This window comes from Theropithecus gelada, chromosome 14 (genome assembly GCF_003255815.1).
Source record: "Theropithecus gelada isolate Dixy chromosome 14, Tgel_1.0, whole genome shotgun sequence".
Classification (NCBI taxonomy): Eukaryota; Metazoa; Chordata; class Mammalia; order Primates; family Cercopithecidae; genus Theropithecus; species Theropithecus gelada.
The window spans coordinates 63,364,717-63,381,303 of record NC_037682.1 but is presented as its reverse complement, the minus strand read 5'-3'; the positions used below and the strand labels follow the sequence as shown (position 1 = coordinate 63,381,303).

Here is a 16,587-nt window from a genome sequence, read left to right as displayed (position 1 = left end):
TCATCCATTGATGGACACTAAAGTTGATTCTATGTCTTGCTATTGTGAATAGTGCCACAACAGACATGAGTGGTAGCTATCTCTTTATATAATGATTTTTTATCCTTTGGCTAGCTGCCTAATTTTGATTCTTTGGGAGATTGCCATACTGTTTTCCATAGAGGTTGTACTGGTTTGCATTCCCCCAACAATGTATGAGTATTCCCTTTTCTCTGCATCCTCACTAACATCTGTTGTTTTTTTACGTTTTAGAAAAGTCTTGCTCTGGGAGTATGTATACAAAGACTTTAACAATTGTTTGTTCTTTTGGCTTATCTGTTCTACAATGAGTTTAGTGTTACTCATTTAGTGTTAATCTGTTTTGATTATTAAGAAAAAATAGAATGAATTAATAACTAAATATAAACATTTGTGTTTTACTTTCCTTTTTTAATTCAAAATTTTATGGAAATTTTATTTGAAATGCTCTGATTTATACCTTATGAAACATATTATCAATCTACAAAAAAATCTTACTGAGGCAGTTTGCAAAAGTTTTATGTTGCTAAATATTCATTAAGGCAATGTAGGTAATTAAATTTTAGCTTTTATTTTGAGCTTAGGGGTACAAGTATAGGTTTGCTACATAAGTAAGCTTATGACATGGGGTTTGTTGTACAGATTATTTTGTCACCCAGGTATTAATCCTAGTACCCATTAGTTATTTTTCCTCATCCTCTTCCTCCTCCCACCCTCCACCCTCTGAAAGGCCCCAATGTGTGTTGTTTCCCTCTGTGTGTCCATGTGTTCTCATCATTTAGCTCCTACTTAGAAGTGAGAACATGTGGTATTTGGTTTTCTGTTTCTGTGTTAGTTTGCTGAGGATAATGGCCTCCGTCTTCATTCATGCCCCTGCAAAGGACATGATCTCGTTCTTTTTTATGGCTGCATCTGTTTTACTTTCTAATACGGTAAATATTAAACAGTTCTTTGGAATTAAAAGATGTTACGCATATAAAAGGGTCCTGAGACCAAAAAGTTTAAAAACATATGGCTATGCTATTTTCTTTGCCTAGAACTCTTCTCTTTTTTCTCTAGAGAAATCCTACACATAATTGTAGAGTTAATATTTAGGTATTCTTTAAAAAAAAAAATTTACTGAGCATCTTGTCAATACCTGGGTTTTTGTTGCTGTTGGGGACATGGTACCAATCCCTCATGGAGATCACAGTCTGGTGGGGAAGACACATTAAACCCGGTATGATGAATGTTACCAGTGATAGCATATAAATGTTGTGGGAGTACAGGCTGCTGTCAGAGTCTCGCAAAGAACCACTTTCCCACTCACCTGGAACATATGACTGGTCAGGTTGATTGGATTATACCTCCTATATTTGATTCTTCATAGGGAAAGTGGCCAAAGTTAACAGAAGATGGGAACTGTTTACTTGCTGCTCTGGGTGTAAAGAAGGATACTACAAATGTATTAAATATCAGCCTACGCCAGGCCGTATGCTGGATGTTTTAACAAACGTGATTTCATTTTTAAAAAGTTTGTGCAGCAGATTATTATCCTTATTTTGCAAATGAGAAATTGGGGGCTCAGATAAATTAACTTGTCCAGTATCTTATGGTTTGTAATTGGTGAAGATGGGATTTTGATAGTGTTGTGACTCTTAAGTCCAGGCTTTTTCACTGTAGTTATGTGTTGCTAAATGGATGGCTCTTTGAAGGTATTTCCAGATGGTTGTGTCTCTCTCAGGAAGAACAGAGAGACAGCTCAGGACATGCTTGGTTGAAGGAGTTATTTGTGAGTTTTGGCTGACATGGTTTTTCTGTACAGGATTCAACAGCCATAGGGGAATCAAGCTTTTGTACTCCCTAACCCTCAATCCCTTTAATCCTTCTGTGTGTCAGCTGATGCTAGCAGCAAAGGTCACCTGTCTGTCTGATCAGGTTACAAACCAGAGACTGGGTATTTGAAGCCCAAACTTCTTGGATCTTGTAGGTCTTTGGGAAAGGTGCTGGTTAATTGACCTCAGGCCAGTGGTGCAGCCTGGAGGCCCCAAACCCTAGAGTTGGTAAACGATTTCCATTATTTTAAAATGCCTGTTAGAAGTTATGCTTTACATAGGATAAGCCTGTGTGTGGATACAGGCTAATGAAAAGATTGGATTTCTATCTTTCTTTAATTCTTTTTTTTTTTTTTGAGATAAGGTCTCTCTCTGTTGCCCAGGCTGGAGTTCAGTGGCACAAACATGGATCACTGCAGCCTCAACCTCGTGGGCTCAAGCGATCCTCCTACCTCAGCCTCCTGAGTAGCTGGGACTACAGGTGTGCACCATGATACCTGGCTAATTTTAAGAATTTTTGTAAAGACAGGGTTTCACCATGTTGCCCAGGCTAGTCTTTAACTCCTAGGCTCAAGGGAACTCCCACCTCAGCCTCCTGAAGTGCTGGGATTACAGGTGTGAGCCACCACACCCAGCCTTGGATTTCTTCTTTTAGGTCAATCCAATATGATTTAGGTGTGCTACATATGATATTCTATAACAGAGTTCTGCAAACTATGGCCTGTGGGCCAAATCCAGTTTACTGCCTGCTTTTATAAATAAAGTTTTATTAGAACACATTCAAGTTCATTCACTTATATTTTGTTATGGTGCTACAATGGCAGTTAAGTTGTGCAACAGAGACTATATGGCCGACAATTTCTAAGTTGTTTACTATTTGGCCCTTTACAGAAAAAATTTGCTGATACTTAATTATGATTCTTTCTGTCATGGCACTTAGCACACAGTGTTTTAATTGCCTGGCTCTCCCACTTTTGTAATTAACCTTCTGAGAGAAAAATGAGATATGATTCATATTTTTATGCCCCATGCTGATCATAGGGCCTAATATATGAAGAACATTCAATAAATGTTTAAATGGGCATATCACGGGCTGATAAAAAAGCTCTAATATTTAATTATATATGTTTTTGTTGGTGAGGTAGTTGAGAAACAGTGCCTTAATCTTTGAGTGTATTCTGCTCTCTCCCTAAGTTCCCACCACCCCTTCATCCCATTCCCCAATTTAGCAGAACAAATGTAGAAAGAAATAAGTTTATGCAGAGATATTTCTTTTTGTATGCATACTGTTCATCATACTTTTTTTCTTTTATCAAACCATTGCAGACTGGGCATGGTGACCCATGCTTGTAATCCCAGCAATTTGGGAGGCCGAGGTGGGCTGATCACTTGAGGTCAGGAGTTCGAGACTGGCCTGGCCAACATGGTGAAACCCCATCTCTACTAAAAATAGAAAAAGTTAGCCGGGCGTGGTGGCGCATGCCTGTAATCCCAGCTACTTGGGAGGCTGAGGCAGGAGAATTGCATGAGCCCAGGGAGTGGAGGTTGCAGTGAGCAGAGATCACATCACTGCGCTACAACCTTAGCAACAGGTTGAGACTCTGTCTCAAAAAACAAACAAAAAAACAACCAAAAAAGCCCCCATTGCTTCAGTGTTCTTCTTGCCCATATTATCACCTGTAGCTTCTAAAAGATGAAAGCAACCCAAGGCCAGCTATCTGGTCACCCTAGCAAAAAGGCAGTGGTGAAGATGGGATTTTGAAGTGCTGGCCTGGGAGTCAGCAGACTTGGGCTCTGACTGTGGCTCTTCAGCTGCCTTTGACTTTGGCACATCATTTAACATTGGTGAACTTCAATGTTCAACATACTTTTATTGAATCACATCTGGAACACTTTAAAATTTAATATTTATACTCCTCCCTTATTTTGAAAAGGATTTGAATAACTAGCAAGAGGTAGAGAGGTGACCTGTCTGGTCTTATCACTGTCTTTGGCTGGCAGACAAGTAGCTGATTAAATGGATTAGGGTATTTTAGGTCTTTGATTAGTGCCTTCTAAAAGGCGTCACAACCACAGCCTCTTCATCCTGTCCTTACTTTCTGTCCTGTGACAGCTTCTTCTATTGCTTAGGAAGTCAAGATCTATCTTCTTTGAGGGTCATCTGAAGAGTATTTTGCCAAGGAAGTAGTTGTCAAGATCCAGATCAAAAGGAAAGAGAAATTTTAGCGTCTAGGAATTGGAAGAAATACTAGAAACTTCAGTCAAAATACCTTTTTCAAATAGTGACCTTGAGGCCTGGAGAAGAGAAATGTCCTCCCTAGATCACATGGTAGAGCTAAGCCTAGATTTCAGGCTCTTTCTATTGTGTGCATCATTCAGACTAGGTGTTTTCCAGGCTTGTAAGAGAGGACTAGGTGTCACAGAACAAGTTAAGGTGGCCTAGGCTCTTGTACTGGTTTTACTGCTGCGTGGACATATAATGGTAGGCAGAAGAAACCGTATCCCAGACCACCTAAGGTGTTGTATCAGATGAGCTCAGGACCTTCAGATATCTAAAAAATATTTGCCTGATGTAACTGTCTATGGGAAGGCATGAGATATGAGAAGTTTCCCCAGTCAGCCTATGGCTGACCTTATATGTATCAGCACTGACAAAATGAGCAAAAAGGAAAATTACACATTATTTGGGCAATGGGACTAATTGGCTGTTGTTCTGTTTCCAGAAAGATTATATTGATTTACATTTGTGTATTTGGCTGATTAAAAATAATAACTCAATTGAATATGTATTTCTTTGATTACTAATGAGGCCAAACTTTTTCCTATGTTCATTGGCTATTTATGTTTTCTCTCATTTGTGAGTTACTGATTCACGTTCTTGTCTAGATCCCAGTATACTCCTAGTCCTATGCGAGACTTCCCTGCCAAGAAATTATTAGGGTGATAAAGCATTGTCCCTGTGGGGGAGCTCAGCATTTTCTTGGGAAGACAGTTAAAGGCTAGATGAAACACCTCTGTCACTGTACAAGTAGCCAGTTACGTGCCTACATGAGGAGTCAGATCTAGAAGCTAAGGATGCTGACACAGGTGGGTGATAGGTTCTGGGTGACAGCTCTGAGTAATGTTGTCTCTTGCTTTTCTTACACAGAGTTTTGCCGAATTGACAAGCCCTTGTGTCACAGTGAGGATGAGAAACTCAGCTTCGAGGCAGTTCGTAACATCCACAAGCTGATGGACGATGATGCCAATGGTGATGTGGATGTGGAAGAAAGTGATGAGGTGAGCTCTCTCATCCTGCTATGGCTCTCTTTTCTTCCTGTGTGAATTAGTCTTTGAAAGCTGCTTAGACAGGCTATTCCCTGTGGAGAGATGTTCTCTGCTGGCTTGTTTTTTAGGAACTCATTCCCAGTGGGGAAGGTGGCTCCCAGCAGAGCAGCCCTCCAGGAGTCAGCCTGTCAGAGTGTAGGCTTTATGCTGGCTGGCTACCGCCTGCTTACTGGCTAGTTGCATAACACTGACTAAACTGTGTTGTTTGGGAGGGAGAGGGATCCCTGAGGCTGGTCTCTATGGTTTCCTTGGATCCTTATTGCAATCCTGCTATAGATGGAGGGCATCAGTCTGTTCTCAGCCCTGTGTTGGCATGTGGGATAGAAGATAAGACACCCAGATCCTGCCCTCTGAGAGTTTATACTCTATTTGGGAAGAAGAAACAAATTGTTTTAGAAAGATCATTCTGAATTCCAGGCTGAAGTTTTTGGGAGCCAGTTGCGTGGTCTAGATAGGAAGAGTTAGAGGAGTCTCTAAATGGAAAAAAGCTCTATTGTTTCATCTTTTGGCATTGTTGTGCCTGTAGCTCAGCAGATCCCAGAGTGTAAGGTCATTATTTGTGAAAAGATTTAAAAGTTTCTTCATTTAAAGCTCAACATATACCAGTAGTTTGGTGAAGCTACCAAGTTATGCCAAATCTTCAATAGTGATGTAGTTGTATCATGAAGCTACCAAGTTATGCCAAATCTTCAATAGTGATGTAGTTATATCATGATGGGGGAGATAACCCTACTCTCTCTTTCCTGCCAAACTACCTTTGAGTTTTGAGTTCAATTTTGGATCCCACATTGTCAGAAGGATTTGAAACAGTGAGGGCCTATACAGAGAGGAGTGACATGAGTGATGAAGAGTATGGAAAGTACAAAACAAAGAGCATTCAACACAATTATGTTTATTAAGCATGTATGTACCATGCACTGTGCTAGGCACGGAGATGGGACTGTAAATAAAACAGATACAGTCTGTCTTTATATAACTTAAAGTCTAGTGAAGAGACTTTAGCCTGGAGAAGAGGAGACTCAGGTAATATAATTTCTATCTTTAAATACATAAGAAGTAAAGAAATCAGACTTAAGTAATGATGATAGTAAAGTGAAAACCATGATACTAGCTATCATTGATTGAACTCTTACTTTATGCCAGTGACAGTGTTAAGCTTTTTGCATAGTTACTCTTTTAACTTCAACAGATTTATGAAGTTGGTATTATTACCAGGGTGTGGAGCCTTAGGAAGGTTAAGCATTTTGTTCAGGGACACAGTGGGTATCAGTGCAGATCTGATTTCAAAGCCCATGCTCTTAAGTACTGCTGTATTGTTTCTTCTAAGAGCAGAACCAGGTCCAAAGTAAAGTGGGGAAAGTAAAAAGTAGGCATTTTCTTTTAGAATAAAGAATTGACTAACAGTGAGAGCTATCTTGCCATAGAAGAGGGTTCCTTGGTAGACAGTGAACTCCCTATCACTGAAGATGGGCAAGTAGCATACAGAACTCCACTGAATCTGGGTGTGGTGGCTCATGCCTGTAATCCCAGCACTTCGGGAGGCCAAGGCAGAAGGACAGCTTGAGGCCAAGAATTCGAGACTAGCCTGGACAACACAGCGAGACCCTGTCTCTAAAAAAAAAAAAAAATTGGCTGGGCGTGGTGTCATACACCTGTAGTCTCAGCTACTCTGGAGGCTGAAGCTGGAGGATTGCTTGAACCTAGGAGGTTGAGGCTGTGGTGAGCTATAATCATGCCATTGCACTCCAGCCTGGGCAACAGAGCAAGACCCTGTCTCTACAAAAAACAAAAACAAAAACAAAACACAGAATTCACTGATTGGTCAACAGAGGGGATTTGTCTGTAAGGATGAACCAGATAATGTTTAAGGAATTTAAAGGAAGAGAAAAATAGGCTTCCTGGAGAAAAAGTAAAATTTAATAGAATGGAAAGGGTTGGGCTTACTCAGTAGTGGAGAATCAGCGTGAGCAAAGCTGTAGAAGTAGTAAGAAATATAGTGGGTTGGTTTGGTTAGATAGGGACTGTGGTAGAAAACCACAGAACAAAAAGTTGGAAAGGAAGGTGGGGACCAGGCTGAGATATGTATACCTGTTGAACCAGGCAACTGTAAGTTCTTGAGTAAAGACAACGACTATGATGTAAGTGTCTGAAATTTGGTTACATCCAGAAGTGTCACTGACCTGTAAAGGATCAAAATTTTATTTGTCTATCCTGAGAATAGAGCCATGTTCCTGGGGGTAAATGAGGACTAGTGACATCCTGATCACTGTCCCAGGGCCTGGCCACAAAACTGGGGAATGGACGAAGAAGGTGATATAACCCAAGATCTATAAATTCTTGGAAATCTTTGTTATCTGCTCCTCGTTCTTTTTTTTTTTTTTTTTTTTTTTTTTTTGTCATATTCTGCTGAGTTGCTTTGTCAATGAGGGGAGGAATAAAATGTTCTTTTTAGAGGAATGTTACCACAACAAAAAGCTCATCAGCACAAACTGTTCCGAAATAACACAAAAGCTGTTACCCTGCTCTTCCCTGCGCCAGTGGTGAGCTGTTCTTTTTCAGTATAGTTTTTGCCTTGCCTTGGTTTCCACTACTCTCCCTGCAGTCTCAGGCTTCACGTGGTTAGAGAGGCCTGCTGGTCTAGGTTTGCATGATCAATCACAAGCTACCTTCCTGAGAGAGAAAGTACCAAAATGTGTGTGCCTAAGTCACTTTAAACATGTATAAGATAGCCTTAGAGTTCAGGATCTAACTAGAAAGTTGGGTAGATATCTCAGGGTTTAGAATATTGTGTAATGGATAGTGGGGTACCAGAAACCCTGGTTCTTTTGGCCATCAAGGACCTGAAGGTTTTTTTTTTTTCATTAATAAAACTTTTATTCCACTTACATGAATTTAGTACACGTGTTCTTAACAATTATGCTTGGATTGTTCATGAGAATTTCATAAAATGTTAATCAAAGCTAGCCATCATCTCAAGTTATTTCCTTGTTAACTATTTTTACAGCACATGCATGCTAGGCAAGTATCAAAAAAAATCACGAAAGCAAAAAACCTAAAAAAAAAAAAAAGAAATTAAATACATGGGTTTTTCTTTTTTTGTTTTACTGCTGTGCTTGATATACATGAAGTAATGAATATCAAGCAATTCATTTTTACTGCATCTTTACTTTTACATTTGTTTTCAGGTTGCCTAAAACATTTAAATACAAATAAAATGAGTGTAGCAAAAATAATGAAAGCCAACATCAGGTAACTTTATAAATGATGGAATGTGAACTGTTTCTGCCCTTATTCAGAGTAAAATGGGTCACAACTTTGTCTAAAGGAACACTTCTGCAGCCGTAGTCAAAGGTGTGCACAGTGAGATTGAATATTCCATAGATATACAAGATGTAACATGTGATATCCATGGGATGTCTGTTTCTACCACAGCCTGTTAAGTGCTCCAAACCTTAAAGTACCTACAGTAACTACACCTGTGACTGGAACCAATGATCCCTTTCACTCCCTACCAGGACAAACCAATGTGTAGGCAGTTTTCTTTGCTTAGACATGAAGCAGTTTTAACACTGGCCCTTGTGAAGCCACAGTGTACCAAATACTATGCCAAACATTTATAACCTTTATAAAAATTCTACATTCCCATTTTGGCCACCTCAAGATGGAAACAGATAACTCCCTGAATGTTAACTGGCTCTACTCTCCTAATATTAAACATAAAAACTACATGGGAAATATAGATATTCAAATAGAAGTAGCATAAACCTGTCATAAATCATAAACAAAAAACTCTTTGTGGGACAGCATGGATGACCAGTGGTCTACTGTGTAAATTTTAGAATGAGGCAGACAAAGTTAGAAGGCTGGTTAATTTTCCCCTCATTCTCCTGCTTCAGCTTCATTTCCTTGGGTATCCGATGAAGGACCTGAGGTTTTTATAAGACATCTAAAAGCCTTGCTGATTACTCAAGAGCCTTAGTAGAAGTCTGAAGGGGTGCTCTATTGAGTCCTCATGTATTCAGCCTCCTACTAGTAACTTTTTTGCATAACTGGACTGTAACCCCAGTGCTAGATCTTTTAAAATTTTAGCCATTTCTGAAGTAAGTCTTTCTTCCTTCAGGTTATTGTGACTAGAGTGTTAACTTTTCTTTGTATGAATCAAAGCATATCTTCAAGGCCTCTTGTACTATTACCCCAGTACCTAGATTCCTACATACATTCGTACGATTACATAATTCGTACGATTATAGTTTTCTTCTTATAGTTTTATCTCTTCTTTGATTCATTCTCATTTCTTTTTTATAGACACGTTTATTCAACATCACAATCAAACTATTACATTTAGCAATCAACAGCATGAGTAAAAAAAATTATCTACACTAAAACTTTTTGTTGGCATGCTTTACATTTTCCACAGAAAAGAAACTAAAATAACCTTTTATACAATTAGTCACAAATACAGTCCTACTTTATTTTGCCTATACACATGAGTATTTGTCTAAAACATGTCTTCTTTGTAGCAGCTAGGCCCTGCCACTACTGTGCTTGGCTGAGTTCACAAATCTGTTGTAACCTGTAGCTTCCTTGTCACTTCTCTGGCTTTCTTCTCCTGCTAAGCATTTTTCTAGCAGTAATTAAAATCTTTTGTCACTGCCATAGCTACTGCTGCTACTGGAACCACCATAGCTCCCTTGGTTTTGTGTTTTGACCAGTGTAGAATCCAGAGCTTCTGCCTCCAAAGTTTCCTCCCTTCATGCATCCAAAATTTGAGGACTGATTGTTATAATTGCCAAAATTATTGTAGCTTCCACCACCTCCAAAATTGCTTTCGCTACTACCAACAAAGCTGCTTCTGCGTCCACTGTTGTTATAGCTGTGAGAGCTGACACTCCTGCTGTAGCCACTGCCCTGATTTCCATAATCCTGCCTCCACTTCCATAGCCTCTGCTTCCTCCAGAGTAACCCCAGGGCTGCCCCTTTATAAGCACTGTTGTTACCAAATCCATTATAGCCATCCCCGTTGCCACCAGATCCACCACCACCATGGCTGCTACCAAAGTCACCACAACCACTGAAGTTTCTCCTCCATGACCAAAGTTGTCATTCCCACCAAAACCACCTCCACGACCACCACCAGAGTTTCCAGAACCACTTTGACCTCTTTGGCTAGATGAAACACTAGCCATCTCTTGCTTTGACAGAGCATCCCTAACTTCATAGTTGTGGCCATTCACAGTATGGTATTTCTTTTTTTTTTTCTGGAGACAAGGTCTTGCTCTGTTGCCCAGGTGTGAACACAGCTCACTGCAGCCTGGACCTCCTGGGCTCAAGTGATCCTCCCGTCTCAGCCTCCCGAGTAGCTGGGACTACAGGCATGCACCACTGCACTCGGCTAATTTTTATATTTTTTTGTAGAGATGAGGTCTTGCCATGCTGCCTAGGCTGGTCTTGAACTCCTGGGCAAGTGATCCCCTGCCTCGGCCTCCCAAAGTGCTAGAATCACAGGCATGAGCCACTGCACCCAGCCAGTATTCCTTTTAAAAAGATTTGTTTATTTATTTTGAGACAAAGTCTCACACTGTCGGCCAGGCCGGAGTTCAGTGGTGTGAGCATGGCTCACTGTAGCCTTTACCTCCCAGGCTCAAACAATCTTCCTGTCTCAGCCTCTTGAGTGGCTGGGACTACAGGCACATGCCACCACACCCAGCTAATTTTCAAAATTTTTTTAAAAATTTAAAATGTATCTTTTTTTAAGCCCCCAACAAATATCCTTTTCATAGTTAAGTGGGCACCTGATCTTTGAGAATCTTCTCTTGATACAGCTCTTCCGTTCACCTTGTGTAGCCTTGCATTCACAGCTGCATCCACCTCCTCCACAGTGGCATATGTGACAAAGCCCCTTGAGCACTTGGTATTTGAATCTCTCATTACCACAGTCTGTGAGTGCTCCCTGTTGCTCAGAATGGCTCATTGGACCCTCATTGGTCATTTCAAAGCTTAACTCTGATGATGAACTTCTACACCTGTTGGGACTCCTTAAGAGACTATGACTTAGACTTGATAGCAGTGGGAAGAGAGACTTTGATGATGTTTTCAGTGGCATCCATGGGCAGAAAAAGCCATTCTCGTTTCTAATTGCTGAATATACTCTGCTGTGAAATTAGACTTAGGGCAAACTGAGACTCAGTAGGCATGTCATAGAAAAATATATAATCAGGCCAGTTGTGGTGGCTCACTCCTGTAATCTGAGCACCTTGGGAGGCTGAGGCAGGAGGATTGCTTGAGCCCAGCAGTTCAAGACCAGCCTGGACAACATAGGGAGACTCTATGTCTACCAAAAAAAAAAAAAAAAAAGAAGACTTTTTAAGAGTCCTTAAAATAAAAGAAAAACATATAATCATTTGTGTAGGGGCAGCTAGTTTGGTTAGGTGCCTTCTTTGCTTGCTTCTCTTCTGGATAGCAGAGGCTATGTATTGTGGGCCTTTCAGATGTGCAAGATGGCTCTATTGGTGATGGTGCCCTTCTTGCAGAGCTGGCAGGGAGTTCTACCAGGCTGGCAGTATGAGAATTCGTGACCTGTGTTCTATTCAAATCTGTGGTGGAGTTTGCTCCATGGGCAAAATGTTTGTTGCAGTGGAATGGTACTGTTAGGTTGTGCTTAACAGTATGAGGTGGGCAGACAAGGGCCTACCTAAGACCATTGTCCCCTTGACTGGACCAGACTTTTTGAGAGTAGTGCTATTTTCTTTTCTGCAGCCTACATGGCAAATCAGGGTATTTATTCAGCCATTAAACAAATTCTTATTTAATACATATTAAAGGCAGACACTATTTGAAGGCTAGGGATTCCACAGTGTACAAAACAGATAAGATCCCTGCTTTTATGGAACTTGCATTCTAGTGATCTATATGTCACAGGTGATTAAGTGATAAGAAAACTTTGAAATTAGGCAGAACTGTGATCAGATTATAGTAGTCTAGTGACTTTTCCTTTGGTTTTCTCAGGGTGAAGTGGTAGTTAATGATTCCTACCGTTTCAGGGTTGTTGTCAGGATTCAGTGAGAACAGTGCTATTTAATGCTCCCAACACAAATAAAGAACTCTCAAAACTCGACGACAGAAAATAAGCCAGGCCAGGTGCCGATGACTCATGCCTGTAATCCCAACACTTTGGGAGGCCGAGGTGGGCAGATCACTGCTCTTATCTGGTTTGTCTCCGTTCTCCCCAGTGCCCAACAAAGCCTGTTATAGAATATGTGCTTAATCACTGTGTTGAATGACTGACCAATATTGCTATAGCAGAATGCTATCATTCTGCTATGGGAGTCTTAGCAAGGGTGTGATCACACATTTTAGGGGATAAGGATGAGTAGGTAGCAGTATGAATCCAGGAAGCTACAAGATCTACTTACGACTTCTGTTAGTGCCTGTGGTGTCTGATGTAGAAGTATAACACAGGGTTATAAGCTTATGCTCTGGAATCATACAGACTCCATTCTGCCTCTTCCAGCTGTGGAAACTTGGGGAAGTTACATAATCCCTTTCCACCTCAGTTTCTCCATTAGAAATTGAAGTAATAATAGTGGTAGGCCTTTCATGAAGTTGTTGCGAATATTAAATGAATAATGCATATAAAGCACTTAATACAATGCCTGGCACATAGAGGCTCAATGAAAGTTTTTATGTTTATTATTATTATCATCAGAAAGAACATATATTTTGATGCAAACAAGCCTGTATTCAAAACTTGGCTTTGCCATTTACTGGCTATACAACTTTAGGCAAATAACCTTACCTTTCTGAGTCTCAATTTTTTTTTTGTAAGCTATTTGAGGAGGGATGTTGCAGGGATATTATGAGAAATTAATGTTTGCAAAGCCCCTAGCACAATGCCTGGTATATAGGTGCTAAAACATAGGTGCTAAAGCCATGATTTTTTCTCTCTCAACATGAGGGTACAATAGTGAGGGCTGGCCTGTATAGCAAAATTCCACATCAGCTCTATCACCATCCCATGGCACCACAGCATTCAGCCATGGGAGCCACTCCCAGCGGTGTGCCTGACTTGACTAGGGCCAGGACACTGTAGGAGGTTGAGGTAGTTCTGTTTTTGCCTAAGTGGTTGATATTAAGAGGGAGGGCATGATAAAGCAGGATCACACATTTACAGGGACTACAACTTTTCTGGCAGCTCACCCAGCCTCCTACATATGCTTACATTTTTATTTTTATTTTTTTTTTTTTTGAGATGGAGTTTCGCTCTTGTTGCCCAGGATGGAGTGCAATGGTGCAATCTCAGCTCACCGCAACCTCCGCCTCCCAGGTTCAAGCGATTCTCCTTCCTCAGCCTCCCGAGTAGCTGAGATTACAGGCGTGCACCACCACGCCCGGCAAAATTTTGTATTTTTAGTAGAGACGGGGTTTCTCCATGTTGGTCAGGCTGGTCTCAAACTTCTGACCTCAGGTGATCTGCCCGCCTTGGCCTCCCAAAGTGCTGGGATTACCACGCCCTGCACCTGTGTACTTTTAAAAAGATCTGGCTTTTGGGCCAGGCACAGTGGCTCATGCCTGTAATCCCAGCACTTTGGGAGGTCGAGGCGGGTGGATCACTTGAGGTCGGGAGTTCGAGACCAGCCTGACCAACATGGTGAAACCCCGTCTCTACTAAAAATACAAAAATTAGCTGGGCTTGGTAGCAAGTGCCTGTAATCCCAGCTACTCGGGAGGCTGAGGCATGAGAATCACTTGAACCCCAGAGAGGCGGAGGTTGCAGTGAGCCGAGATCATGCCACTGTACTCCAGCCTGAGCAACAGAGTAGAAGTGTCATGAGAACTGTTTAGAGTTTAGTGGGGGTAGAAATAGACTTGTTTTCTATGTTTTTCATTGTCCCACCGAGAGGCATGCTAGGTCCTGGGAGGCTGTGGGAGTTCAGGAAGCTGGCATCAGGTGGAATCAGAGCTAAGGGAGCTAAACTCTGAGGGGAGCAGTCAGCAGGTTCACTTGCAATATCTAAAATGCCAGTAGGAACTTGGACTTGATAGGTAGTAGTATATAGGGAGAGAGTAGGAAGCCCAGTGCTGTGGCTAATATGGGCCAAATTAGATGAAGATAAGTAGCTGGGTTATTTATAGACGTTATTACCATAATTATTAATAATTGTATTCCGTTTCATGCTCTGGGCCTCACTTTCTTATATTCAGATAGCTGTAGACAACCCTTAAGTGTTCTGCCTCTAGTCTCTCCTGGAAAGCCCATGTCGCACATGCTGTGAGTGATCTTCCTAACCTACATTTGGGTTCCGTGTCTCCTGCATGATTTCCTTTTCCTGTTTCCTTTAACTTCCTGTACCTACCACTCCATCTCTTTAAATCTGACTTCAACCTTTCTTTTCTTTGTTTCTCATTGAAACATCTTTTTTAAAGAGTTGGGGTCTCACTCTGTCATCTAGGCTGGAGTGCAGTGGCACAATCGTGGCTCACTGTAGCCTTCAGCTCCTAGGCTCAAATGATCCTCCTACGTCAGCCTCCCAACTAGGTAGGGCTACAGGTGTGCACCACCACACTAGGCTAACTATTTTTGTGGAGACAGGGTCTTGCTATGTTGCCAAATCTGGTCTTGAACTCCTGGTCTCAAGCAGTCCCCTCACCTCAGCCTCCCGATTTGCTGGGGATTACAAGTGAGAGCCACTGCACCCTGGCTACCTTTGTTAATTCTCCAGACATACCTCCTACCACTTTGGTCTGGCTCCAATCTTCTTTGTCTTATAAACATTTTATGTTACTTCCAGTCCCCTTTCTTTGCTCAGGTAGTTCTCCTTACCTGGAATTAACCTCTTGTGCCCCTCCCTGCAGCCCTGGCCCTGTCTGTATCAATCTTAGTTGTCTTCTGGAATGTGCCAGCTTCATTTTATGTGAACCTTCCCTGACTTTCCCATTCCCAGTGATCTTCCTCATCTCAGTACTAACTCCCATAGCACATAGTCTCTATAGCTCAATTTAGCACTTAATTAGAAATTGCCTTGCTTTGTGCCCTAATGATTTTGATTGTATTATTTTGTCTATAAATTTGTCTTCCTGCACTAATACTGGCATTATTAAAGCACAACTCATCAGATTACTTCTACCATGTGCCAAGCCGAGCTGATTACATATAAAGTTTTGTTTAATCCTTAACCACTCTGTGAACTAGGTGTTGTTAGCCTTATTTTAGAGATGATAAAACTATAAATGAGTGGCTTACTTTTGCTTCTTTAATTAATCTAAACTCTTGTCTGTCCTTCAACGCTCCCATCATTTGGATTTAACTCATGCTACTAGTTCATGTTATACTGCATTTTTTTACTGTATGCTATAGCCACCCCAAACATGCTCTTCATATCTTATCACTGTGCCCCTGTTCCAGATAAATCCTTATCCTGGCATTTCTCTGCTTCCCACTTTGCCTGTAAAAATTTCACTCAGGCCAGGTTTGGTGGTTCATGCCTATAATCTCAGCTACTTGGTTGAGACAAGAGGATTGCTTGAGGCCAGGAGTTCTAGACCAGGCTGGGCAACATAACAAGACCCCGTCTCTTAAAAAAAAAAAAAAAAAAAAAAAAAAAGCCGAAAAAAAAAAAAACCCCCCCTCTAAAAAAAAAAAAAAAAAAAAAAAAAAACCCCACACGTTTCAGTGCAATGCCTGGAATAAAACAACAACAACAACAACAACAACACACACACACACAAAAAAACCTAAAAAACAAATAAAAACAAAAGGAAAGAGAAATTTCATTTGTCCTCCAAGGCCTAGATCAGGGTTTCTGAACCTCAGCATTATTGATATTTTGGGCCAGATAGTTCTTTGTTGTGGGGAGCTGTCTTGTACATTGTAGGATGTTTAGTAGCATTCCTAGCCTCTATATACTGGATGCCAGTAGCAAACCTTTCCCCTTCCCCCTTCCAGTTTGACAACCAAAAATATTGCCAGTTACTATTGTCAGTTGTCAATTTTCAAACTGCCCCTTGTTGAGAACTACTGGCCTAGATTAAATGTTGCCTCATCCAAGAAATTTTTTTTTTTTTTTTTTGAGACGGAGTCTTGTTCTTTTGCCCAGGCTGGAGTGCAGTGGTGTGATCTTGGCTCACTGCAACCTCTGCTTCCTGGGTTCCAACGATTCTCCTGCCTCAGGCTCCCGAGTAGCTGGGATTACAGGTGCGCGCCACCACGACTGGCTAATTTTTTTTACTTTTAGTAGAAGCGGGGTTACATCGTGTTGGCCAAGCTGGTCTTGAACTCCTGACCTTGTGATCCACCCGCCTCGGGGTCCCAAAGTGCTGGGATTATAGGCGTGAGCCACCATGCCCGGCCAGTCCAAGAAATCTTGTTTGTTCTCCTACAGTGGGAAGTAATCCTTTCTCATGTTCAAGAGTACTTGGCATGAACCTTATG

At 41.2% G+C, this 16,587-nt stretch overlaps 1 protein-coding gene across 3 annotated transcripts in view; it reads left to right on the top strand.

Moving 5' to 3' along the window:
* Window positions 1–16,587, top strand: part of STIM1 (stromal interaction molecule 1) — a 226,913-nt gene that overhangs the window by 112,529 nt on the left and 97,797 nt on the right. For all 3 annotated transcript variants that reach the window (XM_025356487.1, XM_025356488.1, XM_025356486.1), the window contains exon 2: window positions 4,981–5,111. In XM_025356487.1, coding sequence (XP_025212272.1) covers window positions 4,981–5,111 — 131 coding nt within the window. The remainder of the gene's footprint in view (window positions 1–4,980; window positions 5,112–16,587) is intronic.